General features: G+C 39.8%; 1 protein-coding gene across 1 annotated transcript in view; it reads right to left on the bottom strand.

Annotated features, from left to right (window-relative positions):
* tmem132e (transmembrane protein 132E) overlaps window positions 1-27830 on the bottom strand; it is a 585697-nt gene that overhangs the window by 75354 nt on the left and 482513 nt on the right. The window contains exon 6 of the mRNA XM_073053675.1: window positions 887-1092. Within this exon, the coding sequence (XP_072909776.1) occupies window positions 887-1092 (206 nt within the window). The remainder of the gene's footprint in view (window positions 1-886; window positions 1093-27830) is intronic.

The following is a 27830-nucleotide window of genomic DNA, read 5'->3' as shown; positions in this document are numbered from 1 at the left end:
TGCATGACTTGCATTCAGTGAGAAAATCATCAGGTAGATTGATACTGTAAAAAGGAACATGCTAGTGATGTAGTTTTATTGTTTAGGTTATATTTATGTATGTTTTCATCCAGATTAAAGGGAAATAATGTGTTAATCCTGTTATGAGCTCACTTGAAGAATGGAGGAATCTTGTGTTGTGATCCTGACATTATCAGCAGGGAGTATCAATGAGTGACAACATTTAAAAAAAAATGTTCTCCTATAGCGATGCACATGATCTAAACTTCTGAGTATTAGTTTTACTTAATATTTCGGTACAGAGGTGCTGAGATAATACATGGCTCTGCTTAACTTTGTTAAGAGATCCATATTTTTAACTTAATGTTAAATTAATTACTTGTAATAGATACACGTTTTTATAGAGTCATAACAATGCTATTTTTAAGGGTTAAAGTCAATTGTAAACCATACTGAAGAATTTAGTATCTTAAATTAAGCTTTGTGATATGAATACAAATGTTTAAAGTCATTGTGTGCAGTCCCTTTGTATTTTTTTAAAGGGGGATTTACTCACTAGTTTTGAACTGGTGCATCATTAAAGTAACAACTGAGTGGCTGGCATATGGGATCATAAATTGCTGCATCAACGAAACATCGCTCATTATTGGAAGTCTAACTTAGTGGGCCCATTCTATAAACTTAATGCAGAACTGACTCCACTAATCTTAATGTAATGGAATTTCTCTGGATTATAAATCTCAAATAATGTTTAATGAATTCCTTGAACATGTTTCTGTCAAAGAAGGTTTGCAAACAATAGATTTTCCCCTTTTCTCCACTAAATAAATAAACAATATTATTTCAGTGGTTAATTGTAAATTAAAATCAATTTCAAGCCACTCACCTTCTATCAGGGAGGATGGGAACTCTCCAGCCTTTCACTTGACTCAATTTGCTATCTGATAATTCAATCTGCAGTGGAATCTTTGGTACCCAAACTGTCAACTCTAGAGCGGCACTTAAATATTCATAGTCAAACACAATCCGGGCATTCATTGAGCCTTGAGATTCTTTGCCACTCACAAATACATAGTCACAACCTTTGGACACCTATATGAAAATAGAAGCATTTTAAAGAATGTTAAAATTAAGTACAGAAGAATCCAGAATCCAATCCAAACATTAACCACTCAAAACTGATGACCATTGTCAAAATACTGTTTGTATTGAAACAATCAATAGATTCATTTAATTGCCTCACAATATTTTCTAATTTCTATAGCTGATGAAGGGAATACTCATAATTGATGTAAACCTTTCTACAAATTTAGACTAATAATTCCAAATTAACAAATACTTTCAGGAAGCTGGGAGGAAATCAGGGATTAGTTTAATAAAATTGATTATAATTATACAAATAACAAATGTATAATGTAAAACCATATTTTATATATGTTTTTGAAAAGTGGAATAACTTAAAGATTAAGATGTGCTAACTTGACCCAGTTCATTCACGTTTCTTACATAACCAATCACTGTAACTAAAGTAATGCGCAGTATAATGACTCCTATTAAACCATCATTTTACAGTGAAGAACACTATCTAGAAACTCAGTGAGTAGATATCTTTTGATAGTATGGATGGTAATGCCTTTCACTACTCGGCTGATGATTGAGAACAGATTGAAAGGATGGCATTTGGTTACAATAGGTCTGTTCTGCTTTTTACGGACATGATATATCTAAGTAGTTTTACATATTGTTCTATAGCTACCTATGTTGGAGTTTTATGGGAACAACTTGGCCAGAGGTGCAGATTGTATTGGAGCACGTGTCTTCAGCACTACAGTCATAAAGTTGTTAGTCAATCAGCTATTTAGTTTTTTTCTAATTTTCAATGAAAAGTTGTTGTTGTTCCACTACTCAACCTGGTGATCTCTCCTGCTCCTCTACACTGACTCAATAGCACCTGTGGTTCATCAAACAACAGTGATGTTATTAGCAACTTTAGCTATGGCATTGGAGCTGCGCTTAGCCACACAGTCATGCATCAGCCTTGAGGTGTACCTGTGATGATGGTCAATGAGCAGAAAATGTTCCCATTCCTCCGACTGAAATCTGCCGATGAGGAAATCAAGAAGCCTGTTGCAGAAGTAAGTAGATTTTTAAGTTTGATAATGAGTTAGAATGGGACAATAGTGTTGAATGCTGAGCTGTAGTCCAGATGGTCCAGAGCAGCATGAAGAGCCAGAATAAATCACATACTCTGATGTCTTGTGGTGGTGAACTAAAGCAGGTCCAGGTCATTTCTGAGGCAGAGATGATATGCATCATAACTAATCTCTTGAATCACTTCATTAAGGTTGACATATGTGCTACCAGATGGTAGTCACTGAGGTGGGTCACCACCTTCTTCTTGGGTACTGGTAAAATAGATACCTAGACACAATAGATCTCATGCCAGTGGGACAGTGTGTAGTGAGCAATCCTAATAGGACAGCTTGAAGAATTGATTATGAGCACATAAGACTGTTGCATAATGAGTCTGTCAGCTTTTCCAATATAGGCATGGGCTCCAGATCATCATGAGGTCGTCACTGAGGATCAGGTAGGGTGGGAATGTCTTTATTGTGTGGAAATCTGGCATCAAGGTCCTCCCTGGGCAGTATGCATATTATTTTTTATTCTTAATAATTTTTGACATGCTGGTTTGACACAATTGAGTATTTTATTAGGCTATTTTGGAAAATATTTGAGAGTAAAGCACATTACCATAAATCTAGAATCTTATACTGGACAGTCTAAGTAAAATAATCAAATAACTTTTCCGAAGGAACTTTACTGAACTCACTTTGTGTCATTAGTTTATGCCCAATTATGAACACCCATCAGGTGATAATACTTTTTATTCCCCAATCAACATCAATTTATTCCCCCCCCCCCCCGCCACAGGGCACCAATTTGTGCTCTCTACTGTTCATGCCACATGACACAAATGCATCCCCATGATAAAAAATTGATTCCCCATGAAACATTGGTTTATGTCCACTTTCATTCAACACGAAAAACGTATGTAGAGTATTACATACAGATCACTGATATATTGGCTAAATTACAGATTTGCTGGCAGAAATATGGTCAAAAACACTGAGATCTTCTTTGAACAAGAACAGTCAAATATGTTCTACATAGGGAAGAAACAATATAAGAACAGAAAATTGATGGGATAACACTTCAACTTCATAGATTTTTGTTTTAATAGAACTCAAAAAATATTTGTTTGTGCCTCTAGGTTTGCAATGTTGAATAAGATTTGCAGGTTTGATGAGTGAGACAGAAAATATGGACTGTTAAGTCAGTATATTAACCATTTATTTACAAACATTTAATTTCCCCCAAGTTGCACAAACTACAGAACTAATTATCTAACAAATGGACACTTAGATAAGAGCACTTGTGGAGCATACCTTCCTAAAGGTTTTGCACAGCATGCCTTAGACAAAGGGAGAAAGAAAGAAGCTCCCATGTGAGCTATGTGTAATACCCAGAATATTTGAAACTGGATACTTAGGTAGCCATCCAATGGGAAGAGCAGCTGCAGTTTCTAAACCAACCAATCATGACGGGAGCAGCTTTCAACAAGCGGAATAAGCCACAAACTCCACAAGACACTTCACCCCTCCAAAGTTGCAACACTGTGATGATCCGAAACTCAGACTAGTATGATCTGTGAACTCGCTGCTAAATTATATATAACACACAAGATTACAATACCCAGTACTGTAAACCTAATAGTCACCCCTCCAGTATACTATAGCAGTCCACCAGCTTCCTGCACCCCAAAAGGCAATCAGCCCCACCCATGAATGTAATAGTCAATGAGCTAGTCCTCCACTTAATCTGATACACTGACTGTCAGATATGGTGAGTGATGTTCCCTGAACAGTCAGGAATACACGCGCAGCATTCTTGACCTTTAACAATACAAGTGCCACCTTTCATTGTGAGCAGGTAATCCAAGGCCATTGAAATCAATTCCTGGGATGGTCTGGCTGTACCATGTTGAGAAAGACTATCATTCAAAACCTTCCTTCCTTTGTAATAGCCCCTACTATGCTGACCAGCATGGACAAGGTGTTCATCCAGGGCACAGGGGTAGTAGGTGTATGGCACCACATATCAACTACAGCACCGTATGGGAAGCACAAGTAGGCCAAGGAACTGCATATCCAGTAAGTGACAATTGGTGTCCAGCAAATGCCCAGCTTCACAACATCGCTTGGCATAGATACAGCTATCCCAGGATACCGTCCCAGCTTTCCTGCTCATACTCACCATTCACCTTGCACCTTTGCTCATCATACCACCTTGACACCAACATTCTTTCAGGTGGAGAGATCGCTTTAAAGGTCAGGACCTACCAATTAAACAAATGGTACCTAGGGAAATACCAGCCCTTAGAGTACTTGCTCCACCAAGGGTATTAAAGCCCAAGTCCCTTAAGGCTGTTACCATACTCCAGGTTGAGGTTGGATGGAATAGACTACTCCCTTCTGGCTTCCTGAATACCAGAATGCAAAAATCTGAGCAGCCAGATAATTTCCCCCAGCAGTCTTGTTCTCTGTACAAAAGAGATCGCTATCAGTGTTATCCCTTCCACAATGTAGTAAGGAGCCCTCATATGAATTCAACAATGGGACTTATTGGTCTGGTGTGCAAATTCAAACACCATCCCCAGAAATGTATCACAGGATCTCCCACAAGTCAACATCCATCACTTTGCCACTCTGTAATGCAGGGAGATACAAATGCACTCGCTCCTGATTAGTCACTGGGTATTTTGAAAACACAAAAACAAAAACTTCTAGAATTGCTCGCCAATACTTATGTCCAAATTTCTGCCCCCATCAACTCAAATCTCACAAGGTCAGTGTGATATGTGAGTTATCCCTGAACCAACTGCTTGAGAAACAAGTAACAAAACACAAGAAAGAGATGAGGCACAATAAACATGTAACAGATTTTAAAAATACACAAAAAACTAATTAACAGACACAAAAAAAAACACACGAGAAGCACACGTCTGGGCTGTACTCCTCTTCTTTAAGAACTTTGCATGGAACTGCAAAATTTGAAACGAGATAGTTAATTTCTCACAGGAAAATATCACACATATCAGAGAACAACTGAGAAGGAACTGGACAGGAGAGGGGGGGCAACACATTCACACAGTCTCTTAAAGGCAAAGTACTCACACAAAAGAACAAACTGACATGTGTGGCCACACCTCACATATTTCTCCACATTCTAATCATTCACACTCCATTCACTGTACTTGTAGAACAGCTGGGGCTATTAAATACAGCACTAACCCCTTTATTTGGCAAGCTGTTGACATAACCACACGTTCCATCATTCCAGAAGTAATTCAACATCCTCTGGTAGGTTATCACTATTACTATATAATTCTGAGATAAGAGCCCACTGGTGTAGAACTTTAGTCCCTCCCTCTACTGTGCTCCATTCTGCTTGGGGTTTTAAATTCCATTCAGAGAGAGGATACCTAAGTGAACCACTGCTAAGATTCGATCCCAAGGTGATGCATTATGCTCAGGGGAAGCAAGCAACGTTCTCAGGCGTTATTCATCGCATGTTGGGACGATAGGCTCCTGAAAGCATCCATCTATTAGATAGAATCACTCTGTAACGTTCCCCCACCCCCACACATCCCATATCCTCAATAACCACATGGCCAAAGACTCTCCAGACTTCTGTCGCTATCACCTAAACTTGCTAATTCGTTAGCAAAGAACTCCTTTATCTCTGTTGTCTCGAAGGGGCCCATTGCCTCCTCTTTGTGGAAGAAGCTGCGGGCTGATGATACCCCCACCCCCCCCATGGCAGGTGTGGGAACACGTGAACAATGGCCTGGCCCATACTGCTTCGGGTCCGCATGGGAGAGGGCAATCATTTTGAGGGTTAAACCTAGGAATCCATGCTACCCTCTGTCCCTCAGCTTCATCACCCAGCTAGCCATCCCCATCCACTCAGAATCATCATTGCCCCACCACATTAAAGCTTGAACCTTAACAGGATTGGGCTGTCAATTGGCTCAATGGGCCGCCTCTAATTGCAGTATCTTCATTAACTGACAAGCTATCTCTATATTCTTATCTTCTAACTTTGCATCCTGAGTCTGGGCCTCAACAAAGATTGATACTGTGCTGATTTAGGTCCTCCACCTCAGTCTTAAGACCCATAATCAATTTGTGCTGCTATCTGTCGGCTATCCTTTCTCCTGGGAAAACCCAATAGTTTAACCATGGACACAATGTGGTGTCCTATATCAACCCCAGAAACTTTTAAAGAAATGCTTTTTCTGCTCAAACAACAAACCCTGCTTACTGTGCTAAAATATATTGTTGAATCAGGTTTGCAAGTCTGGTGAGTGAGACAGAACTGACTACAAATAAGTATATTAATCATTATTTACAAACAGTAAAAAAGTTGATCAAACATTCAATTTCCCCAAGACACACAATTACAGAACTAAATATTCCACAACAGGACACATAGTTAAGAGCATGCACGGAGCATACCTTCACAAATGTTTTGCACAATTTGCCTTAGTCAGAGGGAAAGAGAAAGAAGTTCAAACGTGCTATTCTTTATACCCAGGATATTTGAAACTGGATTCTTAAGTAGTCAACCAATGGGAAACGCAGCTGTGGTTTTTAAACTAACCAATCACAATGGAAGCAGTTTTCAACAAGCAGAATAAGCCACCACAACAGGATAAAGTTCTAGACAAAAACAAGAGAAAATCTGCAGATGCTGGAAATCCAAGCAACATACACAAAATGTTGGAGGAAGTCAGCAGGCCAGGCAGCATCTATGGAAAAGGGTACAGTCGGCATTTCAGGCTGAGACATTTCGCAGGACTAGGCCAATACGTTCAGACTGGTGAGAAAGTTGAACCAATTAAGTTAGTCCCATTCATGTGAATTTATGTGAAATAGTTGATTAAATAGTACATATCCAAATCACATGAATAAACTCAGACTAGGAAAGGGGACAACTATATACTTATCCAAGGTGAAGTTGGAATAGGTATTTGTTTATGATTGGCTATTAATAGACTGGAAATATTAGGATACTGACAGGGAACATTTGGCAATAGGTTGAAACTGGGTGTTTAGATTTGTGTACAAAGGATAAGAACTAGGCAGCTAGCCAAGAGTTCTTTGTGAAGGATTCTGTACAAGTTAGCATGCAACTGCTATGCCCAAGACTGCAATAATTTGCAGAAAGTTGTAGACATAACCTAGTCTAGAGTAAAAAAAAGCTTCAACTTTATTGACTCTGTCTATACTTTCCTCTGCCTTAGGAAGCCAGCCAACATAACCAAAGCTCCACGAACCCTGGTGTTTCACTCTTATCTCTTCCATGCGGCAGAAGATACAAAAGCTTAAGAACATGTACCACCAGGCTTAAGGTCAGCTTCTATCCTGCTGTTACAAGACTCTTGGAAGCATCTCTTCTATGCTAAAGAACTACTGATCTCCCAGTCTATCGTGTTATGGCCCTTGCACCTTACATCACCATCTGTACTGCAGTTTCTCTGTAAGTGTAACACTACATATTCAGGATTCTTTGATTGTTTCTCCTTTTATACTACTGTACCTCCAAGTGCTGATATATGGAATAATCTGGATAGAATGCAAACAAAGCTTTTCACTGTATTTCAGTAGAGGTGACAATAATAAATTATCAATTTATGCTTACTTTGTTTCCTTTGGTTTAAATATTTTTATTTGTTCGAATAGAGAATGACCAAAAACAAAAAAAATGTGATGAATGCTGCTACTGTATGAACAACCAATTCAAGAATTGTTACATCTGTGATGGGTATTATTACAATAACTCACATTTCTTTGTGAACCAAGAAAGCTACTCTGCTTTTTGGATCTCTGGTTAACCTATAGTCTTTAAAAATATTGAAATATCTCAATGATTATTTGACCCCATGAGTAACCGACTTAACTTTTGAGACCCAACCACAAATACATCAGTGTGCTAAGTATAATACTTGATATTTTCAGGTGACTGACAGGTAAGCCCTGGGTGAGATTTCTAGGCTGCATCTGTTGTTGGAGAGAAAATTGACTAACTCCCAGCTCTGCTCCAACTAAAGGTACAGCCAACAAACATCAGCATGATTATTAAGCTCAATAACCTGTGAAGAAAGGTACATGTCAAAAATATTAAAAAGATTAGTCTTGTAGCCTACACTGCTTTCCTTCCCTGAATGCGACCTACTCTCACCCAACTCCAAAGTTTAACCAGAGACACTGGCATTGAGTTGCTTCTCTTTCCAGTCAGCTGAAATGTATTTTTAGAGGCAGTGATGGTGGTCTCAGTATTAAGTATTAGCTGAGGTGCTTCATATGTCAGATGCATACAGAAAAGTAGGCCTTTGAGGGAAAGAAGACAGTTCTAGTGCATTGAACATAATACTGAATTTTATTGACAATGGTTGCCTTTGTTAAGAGATGACGCTCAAAATATGGGAAGTACTCCACATTTTCCAGGGTTTCCTGTGGACCTTTGATGTTGGATATGGTATTGTGGGGTAAGTTTGGTAGAGGACTTCTGTATACAAATAACTGTAAGGCCACTGACTTGAAAGATGCATGCATGCAATATTTTTCTGTGTGGTGTGGCTCAATAACTAAAGTTGTGGTTGCCTTTGTTCTGCAGTGGAAACAATACAGACCATTTGTCTTGTAGATTAGCTCCAGTCCAGTGGGAAGCTTATTGGAAGTGAGGTAGTATTACAGTGAGAAATAATGTTGAGGGAATGATACAGATTTGTCTGGTTCTTGCACCAAGTGCGTTTGTTTAAATTCTGGGCTTTCAGGTCTTCATGAAGCAACAATAAGATGGTGATGAATTCCTGCTTTGGTCTGCTTAAATTCTGGAATTGGATGCCATCATGAGGCAAAAATAAGACTGAGATAAATTTCTGCTGGCAGCCAAATCTAGAAAAGATACCATCTGTCATTTAGGTTTACAGAGTCATAGGTTTTTGCAGGGTCAAAAGGCCAAATCTAATGATTACTGTACTTTTGTGCTAGATATCTACTAAAGTAATTGGAAATGATTAATTGCTAGCAAATTACCTTTCTGACTCTGAGGATCATTTTCTTTCATTTTTGATTTATTGCTGGACATATTTAAATTTAAACATCAATTACTTTTATATTTTTCCTTCTTATTTCTATCCTTTCATCTGTCCCATCTTTATTATCCTATCTTTTTCACATATGGCATTAAATTAACTAATTTAATTGGATTTTCCTACTCATACTCTGAAGAAATCATGAAGTTTTCGATCTGATCATTTAAGAAGATACACAGCAGCTTGCCTTGCAACTATACTGTTAAATCTCCTGTAGACTATACTAAGCTGAAATGCCTATCAAATTACTATTCCAGTGTTTAGAATGTCTATGGACAAGCACTAATGTAATGAAACTCAGTCAATATCATAAAACAAATGGCTCCCACAACATGATAGTGCGTCCATTCTCCTTATAAGCAATCTATTGAGCCAGTTTAGTTGTATGTTGAATCTAATGCAACAATGTTATTTTAGTTTTAGCCAAAGATTCTCCTGAGTTTGATTGACATGACCTTTGCATGGTCAATGCCATGTCCCATTTCTCACCATTCTACAATTTTTTCTCTTTCTTGCAATCATGGGATATATTTACCTCCTTCCCAAGTACTTCCACTACTTTCACCATGATTACACCACAAAACATATCTCCCTTTGCCTTATTCTTTAATAGTCTAAAGTTACATTTCCTTCTGAAGCAAATCTATCAGCTGTACTTGGTAGCATCCTATGTAAATACAAGAGACAGCACATCTGCCCTTGCACCTTCTTTCTTGCCACGACCCAGTCACCAAACTTCTCAAAATCTTAACTTGTACTATTTTGGTTTTGCCATACAATATTTGCTGTTTATGATGCAATCTCCTCTTCATTGCAGAGATCAGATGTAGATTACGTAATGCCTTTGTTTAACCCCTACATTTAGTTTGCAGATTTTAGTGAACTTCTGGTCACTTGCCACTTTTATTGTGTCTCCCATTTCCACTTCACAGTTGTATCCTCTATCTCCACACGAAGCTCAAAGTAAAATAAAGAAGCAGCAATACATCTTTCAGTTTCACACTTTATATAGTAAATTCAATAATTTCATGTCAAAATCATTACTTACTTCCTTTTCACAGGAACTGCAAGTAATGGTTCTGCTGTTGCAATTTGCAGGTTCTTTAGATCCATCTCTTGTTATTTTTATTTGTCCCTTTCTCACATAGATTTATGTAACACCGTTATCTATTCTGTCACTTAATCAATCTTGCCTTTACACATGGGGAGTTGGTAAGAAGAGTAATGAAGTCTGAAAAGTTCTGAGAATGAAAAAGAATTCTGAAGTTGATGTATTTAGAAATGAGAGACATAGCAGCTGTAAAGGAAGCCCTGGTAATATTCCTCAGCTCTTTTTGTGCCACACTGTGCTGCTTCATGCACCCATGCTGTGCTCGTAAACTTCAGCAACTTTGCCTCCTACTTCCACCCTGCCTTTGAATTCACTTAGACTATATCTAACACTTTTCTCAATCTCTCTCCATCTCCAGAGACAAACTGTCTACTGATATTTTTTATAAACCTACCGATTGTCACAGCTATATCCCACCCTGATTCCTGTAAAAATGCAATTCCCTTTCCTCAGTTCCTTCATTTCCACTGTATCTGTTCCCAGGATGAGACTTTCCCTTCCAAGACATCAGAGATGTCTTCCTTCTTCAAAGGATTGGGGCTCTGCTTCCTCCACCATTGATGCTGCCCTCACCCACATGTCCTCCATTTCCCAAACATACGTGCTCATTCCATCTTCATGCAGCCTTAATAGGGATAGAATTCCTCTTGTACTCACCTACCACTCTATGAAACTCCACATCCAACATATCATTCTCCACAACTTCTGCTATCTTCAATGGTATCCTACCACCAAACACATCTTTATTTCACCCCCATTCCCTGCTCTCTGAAGGGATTGTTCTCTTTGTTATTCCTTTCACCATTCGTCCCTCTCCACTAATCTTCCTCCTGGCACATATCCCTGCAAGCGAGAGATATGCTATACCTGCCCATTCACCTCCTCCATCAACTCCATTCAAGGCCCCAATTAGTCCTTCCAAGTGAGGCAAATTCCACCTGCAATTTGACTGGGGTTGCAATTGTATTGGTGCTCCTGATGCTGCATTGGTAAGATTCATTCAACTTAAATTGGGGGACCACTTTGTTTAGCACCTCTGCTCCATCTGCCAAAAAAAAGGTTTTTCTGGTGGCCAATTATTTTAATTCCTATCCCATTCTCAGATGTTTTGGTCCACAGCCTCTTCTTCTGTCATGATGGGTGGAGGAGCAGCACTTCATATTCCCTCTAGGCAGCCTCCAACCTGAGGGCATGGACATCGATTTCTCCTTCTAGTAATGTTTTTTCTCTTTTCTCCTCCCCTTTTCTCTTCTTCTTTTCCCACTCTGGCCTCTTACCTCTTCTTCTCATCTACCTATCACCTTCCCATGGTGCTCCTCCTCTTTCCCTTTCTCTCATCATCCACTCTCCTCTCCTATCAGATTCCTTCTTCTCCAGCCCTTCACCTTTCTCATCTACCTGGTTTCATCTACAGACCTTCTAGCTTGTCCTTCTTCCCCTCCCCCATCTTTTTATTCTGGTGTCTTCTCCCTTCCTTTCTAATCCTGATAAAGGGTCTTGGCCCAAAACATTGACCGTTTATTCATTTTCATAGAAACTGCCGAACCTGCTGATTTCCTTCACCATTTTGTATACATGGCTCTGAAGGAATCCTGGTTTCTGAGGAACAGAAGAGCAGAAACTGAAATACTACGATTACATTTCATATTGTCAATTTAGGGACAAGTGAAGAAAGTCAATAGTTAACCAATGAAAATATTGGAAAGTCTGCTTGGATGAGGAGGGAAATGAGCTTGGGTGTGCTGTTCTCCACAATTTCAAAGCTAACCATCAAAATCAAAACATATACTTGGGCAAGGCTTCGAAAGAGGTGCTCATAGAACAACACTGACTCATGTCCATACCATGAATCCGTACAATGGATATCCTGTCTTTAAAGCCACATTGTTGTTGTAATTATAATGTAAAGCAGTAATAGAAACAAATCTGCAAGCAAATGTCTGATACGCAAAACCAATATAACAGTAATAACACGGGTTTTAATTGTCCTAATGTTGAATGATAAACAATCTGTGTTATAGTTTAGAAGGCACAGAGTTTTAAATTGCAATTAGTAGATAGAAACATGACAGGCTACATCTGGAAGGACAGCACTTTTGCTGGAGTGATCACAATTTAGTTAGATTTAAGAGAGTTATGATAAAGGCCAAAAATAAGTGGGGAGTCAAGCTTCAAGCTAAATGGGGGCAGGCCAATTTTTACAAGGCAAACAACCTTGCACTCAATGTCAATAAGATGAAAGAGCTGATTGTGGACTTCAGGAAGGGTAAGATGAAGGAACACATACCAATTCTCATAGAGGGATCAGAAGTGGAGAGAGTGAGCAGTTTCAAGTTCCTGGGTGTCAAGATCTATTCCCAACATATCAATGCAGCTATAACGAAGGCAAGACAACGACTATACAGTCGGCACCTCCTTAACCGCGAGTTCCACATGCGCGAATTCAACCAACCACGAATTGAGAAAACCTGGAAGTGCTCTTCCAGCACTCGTTATTCGAGCATGTACAGACGTTTTTTTCTTGTCATTATTCCCTAAACAATGCAGTATAACAATTATTTACATAGCATTTACATTGTATTAAGTATTATAAGTAATGTAGAGATGATTTAAAGTATACGGGAGGATGTGCGTAGGTTATCATGGATCGGGATAGAAAAAAAATCAGTAGTTCTCTTACTAAATAAGTCGGAACAGCTACATCCAGTATTATTTAGCGTCAGTCAAACGTTTGTCTTAGAAAATAGTATATATTTTACCTTTCTATGCATATAAAACACTTAAGAAACGTGTGTATTTCAATAACTAAACCACTGCGTTGCTCAGTAATAATTGTAGCTTTCATCAAGGCAGGGCCTTTCTCACTTTATTCTTTAAAATTGTTCCGATCATTGACCGACTCTAGTCTAACGCTTTTCCAATGACCGATGGTGTTTCACCTCTACCGATTGCTTTATTATTTCCACTTTATTTTCAATCGTGATCGTGATTATTTTCATGAACAGAAACACTGCGGATTCAGAGCTTCACCGGGTCCTAAAGACCATCGCTCAGAGACAGGTTAAATAAGGTCAGGGGTTCTGCTGGGTCCTAAAGTCCACCGCATTGAAACAGGTTAAATAAGGGATTTGAGCATCCGTGAATTCTGGTATCCGCGAGGGGTCCCAGAACCAATCCTTTGAAGATAAGGAGGACCGACTATACTTCATTAGAAGTTTGAAGAGATTTGGTATGTCAAAAAATACACTCAAAAACTTCTATAGATGTACTGTGAAGAGTATTCTGACAGGCTGCATCACTGTCTGGTATGGGGGGGGGGGGGGGGGAACTACTGCACAGGACCAAAACAAGCTGCAGAGAATTGTAAATTTAGTCAGCTCCATCTTGGCTACTAGTCTACAAAGTACCCAGGACATCTTCAAGGAGTGGTATTTCAGATAGGCAGCATCCATTATTAAAGACCTCCAGCATCCAGGGCATGCCCTTTTCTCACTGTTACCATCAGGTAGGAGATACAGAAGCCTGAAGGCACACACTCAGCGATTCAGGAACAGCTTCTTCCCCTCTGCCCTCCGATTCCTAAATGGACATTGTACCCATGAACACTACCTCACATTTAAATATTTCTGTTTTTTGCATATTTTTAATCTATTCAACATACATATACTGTAATTGATTTACTTATTTATCTATTATTATTATTACTATTATTATTTTCTTCTTCTACTGCTGCAACTAAGTAAAAAAATTTCACAGAACATGCTGGTCATAATAAACCAGATTCTGATTCTGAGGTGTGTTCCTAATTATACAGTGTGTATTTAACTAAGGCCATGGGTTGCACTCAATTTTTGCAGGAAGGGAGAAAACATATTGCATGGCATATAATGCTCTTAGATGCATAATTGATGCTGGAAAGAAATGATATCTGCTGTGCTAAGGCAAATTGTGCATTAGAAGAATTAGGTCATTTTCCAGATGGGTGCAACTTCACCTGAAAGTAATGATGGGATGATATATTCTAGATGATATAATTTATATGCAATTTACACATGTAAAACAGGCACTACTACAATTTTTAGGCCCATGTCTGTGACTTCTGAGAAATGTCTTACACATACAAACCCCATTTCCAGAAAAGTTGGGATATTTTCCAAAATGCAATAAAAACAAAAATCTGTGATATGTTAATCCACGTGAACCTTTATTTAACTGACAAAAGTACAAAGAAAAGATTTTCAATAGTTTTACTGACCAACTTAATTGTATTTTGTAAACATACACAAATTTAGAATTTGATGGCTGCAACACACAACAAAAGTTGGGACAGAGGCATGTTTACCATTGTGTCACATCACCTTTCCTTTTAATAACACTTGTTAATCGTTTTGGAAACTGAGGATACTAATTGTAGTAGATTTGCAATTGGAAATTTTGTCCATTCTTGCTTGATAAAAGACTTCAGCTGCTCAACAGTCCGTGGTCTCCGTTGTCTGATTCTCCTCTTCATGATGCACCATACATTTTCAATAGGAGATAGATCTGGACTGGCAGCAGGCCAGTCAAGCACACGCTGTTGTAGCCTTTGCAGAATGTGGTCTGGCATTGTCCTGCTGAAATAAGCATGGACGTCCTGGGAAGAGACTTCGCCTTGATGGCAACATATGTCTCTCTAAAATCCTAATATATGCCTCAGAGTCAATGGTACCTTCACATACATGCAACTCACCCATGCCATGGGCACTGATGCACCCCCATACCATCACAGATGCTGGCTTTTGCACCTTTCGCTGATAACAATCAGGATGGTCATTTTCATCTTTGGCACGGAGAACTCGATGCCCATTTTCTTCTGAAAACTAGCTGAAATGTGGACTCATCTGACTACAGCACACGGTTCCACAGTCTTTCAGTCCATCTGAGATGAGCTCGGGCCCAGAGAATTCGCCGGTGTTTCTGCATAGAGTTGATGTATGGCTTCCTCCTTGTGTAATACAGTTTCAAGTTGCATTTCCGGATGCAGCGACGGACTGTGTTAAGTGACAATGGTTTTCTGAAGTTCTCCCAAGCCCAGGTGGCTATAATTGTCACAGTAGCATGATGGTTTCTTAGGCAGTACCGCCTGAGGGCTTGAAGATCACGCGCATTCAACAGTGGTTTCCGATCTTGCCCTTTACGCACTGAGATGCTTCTGAATCTTTTCACAATATTATGTACTGTAGATGTTGAAAGACCTAAATTCTCTGCAATCTTGCGTTGAGAAATGTTCCTTTTGAACTGACTAACAATTCTCTCACGAATTTTGGCACAAAGGGGTGAGCCAAGACCCATCCTTGCTTGCAAAGACTGAGCCTTTGATGGACGCTACTTTTATACCCAGTCATGATACCTCACCTGCTACCAATTAGCCTGCTTAAGGTGGAGTCTTCCAAACCGGTGTTACTTGAATAGTCTGTGCACTTTTCAATCTTATTTTAACTCTGTCCCAACTTTTGTTGAGTGTGTTGCAGCCATCAAATTCTAACTTTGTGTATATTTACAAAATACAATTAAGTTGGTCAGTAAAACTATTGAAAATCTTTTCTTTGTACTTTTGTCAGTTAAATAAAGGTTCACGTGGATTAACATATCACAGATTTTTGTTTTTATTGCATTTTGGAAAATATCCCAACTTTTCTGGAAATGGGGTTTGTATTTATTTCTTTGGAGTAAGGGGAATTGCTGTGTTGAAGAGGTACATTGTGTTAGTCAAACAATCTTACTACCAGTGACTGATTCTCAACACAGGAAAAGCTGCAGTTGCTGGAAATCCAAGCAGTACACAAGTGCTGCAGGAACTCAGCAGACCACGCAGCATCTATGAAAAAGAGTAAACAAATGATGTTTAGGGCCGAGACCCTTCATTGGGACATTATCAGTGACTGATTGTTGTGTAATGTATTCTGAGCTCTTAAATCCAAAAAGGTTTCAACACACATTGTTGTGCTAATGGAGAGATTTCCTCTTTAGTTTTAAATGATAGACCCATATCTGTTCTAACATTCTTCAATATGCTTTACTTGTCAATCAAAATGGAATCAAGGGGCCAATTCATCATTTTCAGAGTGATAACAGTCAAAAGGAATTAAAGATAATTAACATATTTGATTGGCCTGCAGGGAAATTCAAATCAAATTTAAATTATGGAGTAACAGAGTTTGTAATGCTTTTGGTACGGGAAGGAACACTCTTGGAGTTCTTCCTCCACAGGATTTAATATTTTAATATTTAATTATTATTAGGTGTATTCTGACAGGAATAATACAATAGCTGTCAATCAATTAACTTTCTTTTTCCTTCAAAATCTAGAAGATTAATTCACTTCATCATAAAAATTTCTGTAATTAGAGGCACTTTAAATAGGAAGAATTACAAATTCTAGTCTCATCAAAATTTAGGGGAATTATTTTTATTTTATTTACTTGAAGACCATCGCTGAAGCCATCAGCGCAGGAGTTGAGTGGGCGAAGCGGTCCCGACCCTCCAAGCAGACCATTGCCTTTGTTAGAGCTGGGGAGCAGCCAATACCTGCCAAAAGAACATCTGCAGGTATCCTGATCTCTGCAAGGGACTGGCAGCTGTTGGTGGACCTCGAACGGCAGCTGAAGTTCCCCAACCATATCGCAGCCACCACCCTGTGACCAGACATTGTCCTTGTGTCTGAGTCTACGAAGCAGGTGGTGATGCTGGAGCTGACAGTCCCATGGGAAGATCACTTGGAAGTGGCCTTTGAAAGGAAGCTATCTAAGTACGCAGGACTGGTCAGCAACTGCCAGCAGGCTGGATGGAGAGCGAGGTGTCTCCCAGTGGAAGTTGGTTGTAGGGGATTCGCAGCCCATTCTTTAGCCAGAGCCTTCAGCAATTTGGGCATCGAGGGAGAGAGGAAGAGGAGAGGCCATCCGCAATACCACCAATATGGCAGAGAGGGTCTCAAGATGGCTGTGGCTCAAGGGAGGGGAGCCATGGAGTCATATGTAGCTAGCCATCTGGACACAAGCCGGGGTCTGATCAGCCCCGGCTGGGTCACCTGGAGAAGGGTGTATGATGTTGAAGGACCCGAAACACCCGATGATTCCAGGAACATCACTGATGATGTGTCCAGAAACATCAGTAGATGTATGCACACAACTTCTGTAAATATGTAGCCTACTTGTTTTATGTCTGATTTGAACACATGGATTTTAACAAGTGTAATTTTTTTTCAGCTCTGAGTATAGATTTCATTGGCCTATAAATGCTTGAACTCTGGGCATGGACTTCAACTGACACAAGTTTCCCTGTGTTCTGAGAGCAGATTTTAGCTGAGAGACTAGTTTAGAAATTTAATCAGATAGAAGTTGGTTTATAAGCATTACATAACCAGAGTGTAAAATTGATCAATAAATGTGAACATCTCTTCCGAAAGCCCAGAGGATATGATGTAACCTTGAAATGTGCATTACTGTGCAAGTGACCTATCTGCACAGGGAAACTGGACAGTGATGTTAAATTGAGTGCATGATGGATATTATTGTTGCTGCAACATAAGTTGAACCAAAACAGCAGGTCTTGAAAAAAAGAATAAGACCCAATAAAGAGCAACTTAGACAGATTTTACCTGAATCCTAGTTAAGACCACTATAAAAGACAACAATAGTTTTTCTCCAATGCAGTCCAAGCATGGTAGAATGCCCATAGCGAATCCTCAAAATTTACTTGCAGACGTGTTCTTACAACACAGCAATTATATCATTGGTATATACTGTACACTGCCTTGCACATTATGCATGCATATAAATTACTCCTCCACAGCCTAATATGAAACTGGCATGAGTTTATAGCATGGTATATTTCCGAGGAAATTATTTTTGGGGGCTGGCGTGGAATGGCTTACATTTTGCTATACAATTATTTTAACTAGCAAACAGGTCCATTAAGTTTGAGAAACAGCTTTTAACTGATAAATCTTGAGATCTGCAGCCTTTGGTACTGATGGTAACAGTGAACCTAGGCAGACTGAAGAATCTCATATCACCTTTAACTTTGTATTTGGCTGACCTTTATATAGCAGGATTGATTAAAAGAGTGATTAGGAGCAAGATAACCAGGTATTCAAAAAATATAGCATTTCAACTTCTTAATAAGTATTTTCAATTAATATAGAAGTCAAAATAATTCATGTTTTAGGTTAAAACAGCAAATCACTTGTTATTTTTCAGAAGTTTAAATTGACAAATTAAATACATTACATTAGGAGGCTGCTATGAGATGGAACACATGGTAAGAAAGCAGAGAGAATTATCTCTCTAGAAGCACAGATTAGCGTTTTAGGAATCACGAAATAGGGGGAACACAGATTTATTTTCAGAAGTGAAAACTGATTTGCAAAGGCTAGAGTCACCAACAGCTGACATAGCTACTGGGAGAAAAAGAACAGGATTACACAGTGAAATACTGGATGCAAGGATTTATGGCTTGTTTTATTATTTTTAATTTGAAAATCATAAAAGGGAATATGGAAAATAAGTCTGCAATCACAGTGTTCAACAGAAATAATATTAGTGACAACAAAATGTTGACAGACAATTTAAAAATACAATTACTTAGGTATATACTATTTATAGGCTAAATAAAAACAGAAAACATTGGGGATATTCTGGCATTATCCTCAGATAGAGAAACAGACAATGTTTCAGGTTAAAAGCCTTCCAACAGAACAATGAAAGACAGAAAGAAAAGTAGTTTTAAGTTGCAGGGAGGGACGGATAGGACAAATGAAATAGCTTGAAGAAGTAATATGGTCAAAGGCAGTTCGAGATAGAGGGACAAAGAAAGATAGAAAGGTAGATACATTATTGATCCCAAAGGAAATTACAGGAAATTAAAGTGGCATTACAAGTGCACAGATATACAAATATTAGAAGAGAAGTAAGAAGAATAAAAAATGTTACCTTAAAAATAAGGTGTATAAGATTTACAGGTTCACACTGATAAGATGGTAGTGCAAAAATTACTGTAATATTATACAGTAATGTGTACACATTCACACCGCCCAGATAAGAAGTGATGCTAGTATTGCATAGGGTGTCTGTGATAGCAGGGAGTTGTAAACAGAACTAAACAGAACTTAAACAGAGCTCTGGCAAACAGAGGTTAATAACAGTCCAATAAGAGGGGTTCATCCCTGGCTATAGGTTAACTCATTATAGAGTCTAACGGCCAAGGATAAAAATAACCTCATGTAGTGCTCTTTGGAGCAGCACAGTTGTCGTAATTTATTACTGAAATCGCTCCTCTGTTGAGCCAAGGTGGAATACAGAGGGTGAGAAATATTGTCCAGAATTACCAGGATTCTCCAAAGGGTCCTTTGTTCTACTACAGCCTCCAGTGTGTCCAGTTTGACTCCTATAACAGAGCCAGCCTTTCTAATCAGTTTATTAAACCTGCTGGCATCACCTATGTTGATGCCATTGCCCAAGCACCCAACCACATAGAAGACTGTACTAGTGACAACAGACTGGAAGAGCAAACGAAGGAGAGGCCTGTGTACTCCAAAGGACCTCAGTCTCCTCAGGAAGTAGAGGCAACTCCGGCCCTTCTTGTACACCGCCTCTGTGTTGGTGCTCCACTCAAGTCTGTCATCCAGGTGCACCGCCAGGTACTTGTAGGTCCTCACCACATCCACGTCCTCATCATCAATAGTAACAGAGAGCAGTGCAGGCTTAGTCTTCCTAAAGTTCATCACCATCTCCTTTGTCTTACTGATATTGAGCTACAGATGATTCAGCTTGCACCATTTGACAAAATCCTCCACCAGGGCCCTGTGTTCATTGTCCTGTCTGCCCTTTATACACCGAACTATTGCTGAGTCATCAGAGAATTTCTGAAGATGTCATGATTCAGTGTTGTATCTAAGGTCCGAGGTATGCAGGGTAAACAGGAAGGGAGCCAATACAGTCCCCTTTGGGGCTCCAGTGCTGCTTATAGCCATGTCTGACACACAGCTCTGAAGCCACACAAACTGTGGTTTGCCTGTCAGCTAGTCTATTTTTCAGGATACAATGAAAGTGCTAACCTGCATTGAACGGAGCTTTTCTCCCAGCAATGAGGGCTGGATGGTATTGAAGGCACATGAGAAATCAAAAACCATGATCCTCACAGCGCTGCTCTGCTTATCCAAATAGGAGTAGGTGCTGTTCAGCAGACAGATGATAGCATCGTCAACTCCAATGTGTTCCTGGTAGGCAAACTGCAGGACTGGAGGGGATCAAGGGCTGACCTGACCAGGCATCGGAGGTGAGCCAGGACGAGCCTCTCTCAGGTGTTCATGATGTGTACGGTCAGGGCTACTGGGCAGTAGTCATTCATGACTTTCAGTCAGTCCCTTTAGGGTACTAGGATCACACATGATGTTTTTCACACAGTCCAGACAGAGACCAAGATTGAAAATGTGCTGGAGAACATCACACAGCTGCTCAGCACACTTCTTCAGGACCTCAGGGTTCAGTCCCGATATTTTGCCATGTCTGAGTTTCCCCAGAACCCTTTTCACCAGCTTAGTAGTGAAGGTGAATCCAGAATGACTGGGGATTTGGTGGAAGGTGGGGGCTGGAGAGGTGAAAATTAGGACAATAGCAGTTGGTATGTGATGGTGTGGATGGCAGTGCAGGGGAAGGAGGGGGTATAGACACTGAGAGCCTGTGCTGCTCATCCATATGCCGAACTGGAGGGGGAGGGAGGGAAGAGGGGAAGTGTTGTTGCCGAGGGAGCACTGGGTGCCTGAGCATCAGGGCTGGTGTGCTGAGGGAACAGCGAACAGGAGGACAATTGTCAAACCTATTAAAGAATTGGTTCAACTCATTAACCCATTCACAGCTGTATTCCAATGCTCTACAGCTAGGGTGGGCGAAGCCAGTGATGTTCTTCTTGCCTCTCCACACTTCCCATGTGCCACTCTGCCCAAGCTTGTCCTCCAGTTTTCTCCTGTATTCCTCTTTAGCCACCTTGATCTTCTCCTTTAGCTCCCTCTGCACATTTCATTTCTTCCATGTGTCTTGATCTAAAGGCTCTCCTTTTGTGATCGAGCCTTCAGATCACGGTGACACATAGTTTGTTGTTAGGGAAGCAGCTAACAGTCCTTGATGGTTTTACAGTGTCCACAAAGAAGCTGAAGAGCCAGTGATGCAATCGGAAAGTCTGTTAGTTTCCTCCCAATATGGTTCACAAAGCACATTTAAGTCAGTAACCTCAAAGCAGCTCTTCAAGGCCTCGGTGGTCTATGGAGACCACTTCTTTACTGTTTTGCTGGTAACTAACAGTTGCTGTTCTTTGAGTTTATACAAGGGCATGAGGTGAACCAGGCTGCAATCTGATCTTCCAAGTGGGGGGGGGGGGGGGGAGCGGAAAGCTGTGGAGCTGTATGCATCTTTAACAAAGGTCCAGTATTTTATTTTCTCTTTTATGACACTTGATAAATTGATCGAAAATGGTTAGAGTTGTTGGGAGAGAAACATGGTTGAAAACTCCTGATATTGCACTGAACGCATTGGGGTGCAGAGTCTGGATCGTAGTGTGTGTGACGTCACACACAGCATCGGGATTGCATCCGAAAGGCAGAATGTAGACAATGTGCAATATGGCATGGCTGAACTCACGTAGTAGATAATACTGACACAAACTCACAGCAAGCAGTTCAATGTCCTGTCTGCAGACTCGTTGTTTCACAGAAATATGACCAGGGTTACACCTTCTGCTTTTCACAAGTACAGCAAGCCCACCTCCCTTTCTCTTACTGCAACGTAGATTAACTCTGTCTGCTCATAGCATTGAAAACCTATTCATAGCAGCGTTGGAATCCGGGATTTGTTTGTGTAGCTACAGGTGGCTCCCATGTTTCGAACATTCGCTTTACGAAAGACCTACATTAGTACCCGTTTTTGCTAACCAAAGAGGATTTTCGCTTTTACGAAAAAAAGATGCCTGCTTTATACATGTGTTTACCCCGAGAAAGACTACCAGGACTGTGAAGCCTTGTGCGGGCAGTTGTGTGCGCATGCGTGTACGTGCGTACGTACGGGTGTGTGTACGTGCGTAGGCGTGTACGTGCACATACATGTATGTGCCGATTTTTTTTTCTCCAAATTGATTTTGGCTCGCTGTCTTCCCAATTTTGATAAGTGAAACTACACCGTACATACAATATTTCTGCTTTATATAGGCTGTATATTTATCATATCATTCCTGCTTTTACTTTTAGTTCATGCTATTTTAGGTTGTATGTATTATTTGGTATGATTTGGTAGGTTTTTGGGTCTGGGAATGCTCAAAAATTTTTCCCATGTAAATTAATGGTAATTGCTTCTTCGCTTTACGCCATTTCGGCTTACTAACGGTTTCATAGGAACGCTCTACCTTCAGATAGCGGGGGAAACCTGTATGTCTCAGTGAAACACATAACACTGCATTCCCGGAATTTGTTCTGTGTCCTTGTGAATGTTGCTAGTTCCTCCATTTTATTTGCCAGCAGTCTTACATTCTCCATAATGATAGGAGGGAGATACGGTTTATATCTCCGTCTCTTGTTGCACTGCTTTTCACCTGATCTGCAGCCTCGGTATCGCTGTCTCAGCTTGTCAGGAAAATTGAGCTTCTGTTGGGCAAATAAAGGCTGCTTCCTGGCTGCTAGTAGCTGTTCCTTTGCACATACAATATTGCTTCCGCTACTGTAGTCTCAGCACTCGAAGGAATGAAGTATCCCAAGAGCCAGAAAGATGATAGAAATATTATTTGACAGATTAATGTCCATTGTTATTTCACAGTGTTGCTAGCCAGTATAAAAAACAAAAGAAACATACGGTGCTACTGTAATGTGCTGCCACCTTGCATGGCACACACACATACAATGCTCAATGCTTTCTGGACTGGGTCCTATGAAAAACCACAAAGCATTTCAAGTGGAATGCAGAAGAGTATGTATGATGTTTGTTCAGAATAAGCAAAATCAACAATGAGTCATAAAATGGGCTGTGAGGGAAGAGGTGGGGAGGTAATCTGAAATTTTGCTGAAGTTCAAAGTAACATTTATTATCAGAGTATATACATTTCACCACACACGGCCCTGAGAGTCTTTTTCAGTGGGCATACTTAACAAGTCTATAGAATAACTGTAAACATCAGGAACTGTAAACAAATTGCAAATGAAGATAGAATAGCAATAAATAGTGCACATGAAGTAACAATATAACAGAGTCCTTAAAAGTGTGTAGCTATCCCCTTTTGTTCAAGAGCCTGATGGTTGAGGGGTAGTAATTGTTCTTGAACCTGGTGGTGGAAGTCCTGAGGCTCTTGTACCTTCTAACTGATGACAGCAGCATGAAAAGAGCATGGCCTGGGCAAAGAGGACCTTTGATGATGGATGCTGCTTTTCTCTGGCAACATTTCATGTAGATGTATTCAATGGTCAGGAGGGTTTTATCTGTGATGTACTGGGTTGAATCCATTATCTTTTGTAAAATTTTCTGCTCAAAAGGCATCAGTGCTCCCATACCAAGATGTAACGCAGCCAGTCAGCACATTTTCCACCACACATCTATAGAAGTTTGCCAAGGTTGTTGATGACATGCTGAATCCCACACACTCCCAAGGAAGTAGAGATGTTGTTGTACTTTCTTCGCAATAATACTTATATGATGGTTCCAGGACAGGTCCTCTGAGATAATGACACCCAGAAATTTGAAGTTACTGAACCTCTCCACCTCTGATGATTACTGGCTCATGGATCCCTGGTTTCCCTCTCCTGAAGTCTACTATCAGTTTCTTGGTCTGACTGACATTCAGTGAGAGGTTATTGTTATTACACCACTCAGCCAAGTGTTCAATCTCTCTCCTGTATGCTGATTCATCAACCTCTTTGATACAGCCCACAACAGTTCTATCATCTGCAAACTTGTATATGGTGTTGGAACTGTACTTACATCCCTGTGGTGCTCCTGTGCTGATGGAGATTGTGGAAGAGATATTGTTGCCAATCTGAACTGGTCGGAATGTATAAATGAGGAAATTCAGAATCCAATTGCACAAGGGGATACTGAGGCCCAGGCCTTAGAGTTTTCAGATTAGTTTTGAGGGGATGATGATATTAAATGCTGAGCTATAATCGATGAACAGCATCCTGATGTATGTACCTTTGCTGCCGGGATGTTCCAGGGTTATGTGAAGAACTAATGAGATAGTATCTGCTGTAGACCTGTTGCTTTGCAAGATGGATTGGAGTGAATCCAAGTTGCCACTCAGATAGAAACTGATATGCTTCAACACCAGCCTCTCAAAACATTTTGTCACTGTAGATGTAAGTGCCACTGGGCAATAGTAATTTAGACAGGTTACCAATATAAGAAAGCAAGAGGAAGGCAAAGACAAATGATGATGGAGACAGCAGCCAGAGAACTGGAAATGAGCACCAATGAATTGATCCACTTGACCCAAAACAGGAGTGTGTGGGCCATGGCAGTCAAAGCTCAAACTGGGCATGGCACCTGATGATAATGATGATGACCGATATACACTTAGTGGTCATTTTATTAGGTACCTCCTGTTCCTAATAACATGGCCACCAAGTGTCTGTTCATGGTCCTCTGCTGCTATAGGCCATCCACTTCAAGGTTTGTGAACTCAGAGAAGCTCTTCTGCAAACCACAATTGCAGCACATGGTTATTTGAGTTACTGTCATCTTCCTGTTACCTTGAACCAGTCTGGCCATTCACCTCTGACCTCTCTCATTATCAAGGCACATTTTTACTACCACACACTGGATTTTTATTAGTTTTTTTGCACCATTCTCTGTAAACACTAGAGATTGTTGTGTGTGAAAATCCCAGAAGCAGTTTCTGAGATACTCAAACCACCAGTCTGGCATCAACAACGATTTCACAGTCAGTCATTTAATCTCATTTTGATGTTTGGTCTGAACAACAACTTCTTGACTATGCTTTTATGCATTGAGTTGCTACCACTTGATTGGCTGATTAGATATTTGCATTAAAAAGCAGGTGTACAGGTGTGCCTAATAAAGTGGTTAATGAGTGTATAAAAGTAGGGATTTGTTGAGCTGTAGTATATACCCTGAAGGTAATAATGGAGAGAGGATAAAAACTAGGTAATATTACAAATAAATAACCTATAACAGTACCTGGTATATCTGATGTAAACAAAGAATGTGAATTATTTGAAAATTGTGAACCAGGAGTGTGAAAAATTCCCAGATGAAAGATGAGGTGCTGTTTCTTAAGATTAATTGGGTCTTGTCATATTAGAGGAGGCAGATAGGCCAGAGTGGGATTAAGATGGAGAATTACAGTAACAAGTTATTGAAAGCTCAGGACTACTTCTATAGGGTGAATACAGGTGTTGAGCATCAGTTTATCACCATGGCAACCCTAGTCTCACCATATCAGAGATATTCTCTTTGTCCTATCAAATTCTCCCTCAACCTTTCTGCAGCTTCAAATTTTATGTTTCCTACTTCCCTAGATCTAATGAAGATTTTTTTGTTATCTGAAATGTTAACTGCTGCTTTTTCCAATGATGTTGTCTGAGAGGTCTGTGTTTCCAGTATTTTCTATTCTTATTTCAAATTCCAGTATCTGCAAATTTTTAAAATGTATTCTCAACAAATCTAATATTGTGTACTTCAGCAGTGGAGAATTGGTAAGACCATTCAGTGTAACTTTGTGCTGGGAAGAAGCATTATGAATTAAACTTTCAGGAATGGTTCATGTGTCCATGCTTCTCCTTATGGAATATAATCTACAGGGTTGTCATAATGATATTAATTAAATTAATGTTTTTCTGATATTTATTAGTCTTGTTTTATTAGCTAATTTAAAAATAGATGTGAGACGATCAATCATTACATTTTCTTGTGCTAACAGCATTAGCATCTTAACCTGACTTTCCACCTTTCCTCTGGTGTTTCCAGCTTTCTCAGTCCTATTCATAATTCATATGTAATAAATAGAGCTGTAAAGAATTGACAATTAATAAGTACACAATTAAAAAAGGTGAATTAAAATTATTTTACATGTATTTTTTAAACATTAGTAAAATAACAATATTTTGGATGGTTCAAATGCCTGTAAATTTTGAATGGTCTCATGTCAAATACTATGGCTTAATCACTTCACAGATAATTTAAAATTCTATTAAGTTTTAATACTAATGTGGACTGTCTTTTATCTATTTAAACTCAGTTTTCTATAAGTCTTGAATTTTGGTCACTTCTGCATTTCTAACTCCTTCACCCCTCTCCTCCCTCTCTAATCCCCACCACCATTGATTAGACAGGTCTCTTACTCACTTACTTAGCTTTCTTACACTCAAACTACTTATATATTTCCTGGATGGGATAATGAAATGCAAAAGAAGTGAAGAATTAAGAAGAGGAACAAAGACATAGGCAGTTGAGTCCAGCTCTGGTCTGGTTTAAGACTTAAAGGAGGGAGGGAAGAATAAGAGAGGAATCACTGTGTGAAGGAAAAGGGTGAATAAAAGAGAGCAGAGAGAGGGAGTGATGGAGAGTTAGTGAGTTGGAGAGAATCCTCCTTCAATTCTGGTACCCTGAACTTGCTCCCCCTTAAGCTCTCCGCGTCTTTCCGTCCACTCCAACTCTCAATTTCTGCAACACCCTCTCTCTCCTCTGTCCCACCTCTTCCCCTTCCCTTGCCAGTATCACTCCCCCTCCTCTTCACTTCATCTCCTCCTTTTCCTCTTTTCCATTATTTTTCCCCTTACAACCCCCTCGCACTTGCTCTCTCTTTCCCTCCCTCTCTATTCCTTGTCCTTCCTTTAACCCCTTTTCCCTATTTTCCCCACTATTTCAAGTAGCAGAAGGATAGGACATCGGGTAACTCTAACTGCCATCTGAGAGATTGTATTGCTGCTTAAGCTAATCTGACATTAACGTTTTTTTCTGTTTTGCCTTCTTGCACTTTGTGACCTGGGTCTCTACAATGAACAGTCTATTGTTTTCCTTTGTGAGAATGTTTTACCCTCAATCCCTTGAAACTTCCAATCTTGCATCTCTTTAAGTCTGTTTCCATGGAAGAAATATCATACTTCCAGATGTGCCCTCATTTCATCTAACCTGTCCACTACACCCCTTAGATTTATGTATGACCAGATTTAAGCTTTTGTTTATTTACCAGCCTTTGAGATCTAATTTTCTGTCCTCCATTTCCAGTTCTGTGTTTTTTTTTTAAAATCTCCTAAATCTTTGCTCAGATTCTCACCATTCTCCTAACTTGGTTTAGAATTGGTTTAAACAATTCCCAAGGAAACTAATAAATCTATATATGGAACTATTGTTCTCAGCCTAGATGAGGTATAACACACAGGTCTTTACAGGTACTGAACCTTTCCCTGTTTCAATGATGTTCCCACCTGTTATAAGAAGACCATTATCATCTCGGTACCTAAGAAAA

The sequence above is a fragment of the Hemitrygon akajei genome, chromosome 8, assembly GCF_048418815.1.
Source record: "Hemitrygon akajei chromosome 8, sHemAka1.3, whole genome shotgun sequence".
Taxonomy (NCBI): Eukaryota; Metazoa; Chordata; class Chondrichthyes; order Myliobatiformes; family Dasyatidae; genus Hemitrygon; species Hemitrygon akajei.
The sequence above is the reverse complement of the archived record's forward strand: the minus strand, read 5'-3'. Positions and strand labels throughout refer to the sequence as shown.